The sequence below is a fragment of the Orycteropus afer genome, unplaced genomic scaffold (assembly GCF_000298275.1).
Source record: "Orycteropus afer afer isolate SDZICR_OR568_19922 unplaced genomic scaffold, OryAfe1.0 scaffold00638, whole genome shotgun sequence".
NCBI lineage: Eukaryota > Metazoa > Chordata > Mammalia > Tubulidentata > Orycteropodidae > Orycteropus > Orycteropus afer.
The window spans coordinates 723656-726197 of NW_006922225.1; the positions used below are offsets into that span (position 1 = coordinate 723656).

At 48.5% G+C, this 2542-nt stretch overlaps 1 protein-coding gene across 1 annotated transcript in view; it reads left to right on the forward strand.

Annotated features, from left to right (window-relative positions):
- Positions 1–39: 39 nt before the first annotated feature.
- The window catches only part of GSTK1 (glutathione S-transferase kappa 1), a 10623-nt gene continuing 8120 nt past the window's right edge, over positions 40–2542 (forward strand). The window contains exon 1 of the mRNA XM_007956584.1: positions 40–111. Within this exon, the coding sequence (XP_007954775.1) occupies positions 40–111 (72 nt within the window). The remainder of the gene's footprint in view (positions 112–2542) is intronic.

Below are 2542 nucleotides of genomic sequence, written 5' to 3' on the forward strand. Positions count from 1 at the left end.
GCCCTCGGGGAGTGGCCTTTGACGCGGGAGGGGCGCAGCATGGCTCCCGTGCGGCGGACGCTGGAGCTCTTCTACGACGTGCTGTCCCCCTACTCGTGGCTGGGTTTCGAGGTGACGCGGGGCTGCGGGCCGCGGAGGGTGGGGAGGGCCCACAGTCGGGGCTGCCGGGGACTGGGACCCCGGCTCGGCCTGGCAGGGAGCCGGCTGCAGGTCGCTGCGCTCGGCCGGGGAGAGTCGCTTGGGGCGCACGTTCGACCTGGGCAGCCCTCCCGCTGCGGTGTGGGCCGGGTGCGCCGAGTCCGGGACCCGCTTCTTCGGGCCCGGTGGCGGTTTGGGGGTGAGGCCAGGGCTGGATTAAACTTTGATAGTCTGGGGTGCCCACTCCTGTGCGTGCTCACAGTCGGTGCGTTAGGTGAATTACAGCTATAAAACCCCCAGCAGTGTGCGCCCTCACCATTGCACCACTAGTGCTCGGGGTGTACACACCGTATGTGCGTGTGTCTCTTAGCTAGTCATGATGTTACTTCTTAAAAATGGGATTATGACATTAGTAACTGAACGCAAAAGTGGTGTATGCCGTTTTAGTGAAGGAAATGAACTGTAAAATTTTAGTGGATGCGGGGAACTAAGATTTTACATATTCCACATTTTCTGGAACAAAGAAAATGACTCCGTGAACTTAGTTGTTTCAACAATCGATGTAAAAGGCTGTTGATTCACAACGGACTTTCACGAAGGCTGCTTTCAACGTTCATCCCTCTGATGCTTGTTTCATAATCAACGCTCTCATTACAAATGAAGAAATGAAAAGTTGTCAGAGAGAAAATGTAATGATCAGAAAACAAACACTACAACAGATCACTGTTTTATTTTCAGATGGACCTTCACACTACCACGTTATAATTAAAAACATCCCTCTCTATTCTTTGCTCTTACAAATTCGACGATTTGCTCACAAGTCAAGCTGCTGAACAGTATCCGTGCCCATACGTCATAAGGGTGACGAATCGGGTCTTTCTTGAACCTTCTTGGACCCTGAGGTTTTCCAGTCTCTTTAGGGATGAAGATGAGCGTTCTGTTGTTCAGTTTGTGATCATCAAACTCAGGAAGAGGCACCACGCACTTTCAACACTGGGAAATACACGTTGTAGTTTATCTTCTAATACGGAATCATACGTGCCCACATTTCTGAAATTTGTCTTCCCTGCATTTGTAAACTTAGTTCTCATCTAAGAATGAAACGGTCACGCTTCTCCATCGAGGTTTGTATTTCAGTACCTCACTCGTCCGGACCAGCCTGCACTAATTTCTTGCACACCTTCATGCATTCTTCATCAGCTATATGTACACTTTTAAGAAGGAAAACGTATTTGAAAGAACTTCATAACCTTTCACCCTTTCCATGCAAGACTCAACGAGTGTCAGTGATGGTGCCATATGTGGTTACATGAAATTGATCTCTGGCACTCAGTGCTAGTTCTGGAACATTTACATCATTTCCTGGTTTCTTTCTGATGCTTCTGAGATAGTGAACTGCTAAATAATCAGCAGTTGGCAGAATTTGTTTTCAAAACTTTCAAAATCTTCGTTATGTAAATACTCTGTTAATGACTGGTAGCAATCTGTGCATGTCTTTAAATTTGCTTCTCAATCTTGGAGAGCTTGTCTTGTCTGAAAATGCTGCAATATATCATCCCACATAACCCACATAAATACATGTGCTACTGTTTGCATTTTGCTGGAGATGTTTTCGCCTTCCCTTTTGGCATCTCCTTTTTGTGGCTGGTCTTCAGCACTATTTTCGAAGGCATCTCGAATCTGAGTGTACGATTCCAGGACTGCATTCGTTGCTAGAGCACACGCTTCCCAAGACGTACTAGAAAGACATTTTAATATTCTATCATTGCCTAAATATGTTTGAAGAGCTACCCTTTGGTGAGTAGAGGTGGCAAAGACTCTAGCCTAACTGAACAGTAGCTTCCAGACAACAATCGACTGCGCTGCAGTCTACAAAATTAAGTGGCTATATGACCCCCATTGGGTTTCTGCAAAAAGGGCATGGGGGTGGCATCCTCGGACCTCCTCCAGCTTCACAAGGGGAAGGCAGAATCACCATCAGCAACCCAGGGCTTATTCCTGCGAGGCCAGACATGCCATCCCCCTTCAGCCTTTATACCAACCATCCCTCCCGTGGCACTCACTGCTTGTCTGCTGGGTTTAATAATGCATGGCAATGGCCACACAGAACTCAAGACAATACTTACCATTATAGGGTTTATTAGGGAAGTAACAGGTTACAACTGAGGTCCAGGAACACTCTCAGGATACAATTCTTGGAAAAGGACAGTCGCCCCTCTGCCATGCCCCCGGGCTCGCCTCTCTGGCCCTTGGCCTGTTGACCTGGCCTCTGCCCTGGTCAAGCAAGTGTTCCAGAGCTCTTTTAGCTCTGCCGATAGGTACACCTAGGTGCACCCCACTCGTGCCTCTTGGTCCACTGCCACCATCTCTCTGCCAGGTCTTTCTGCCAGGCGTCTCTGCCTGG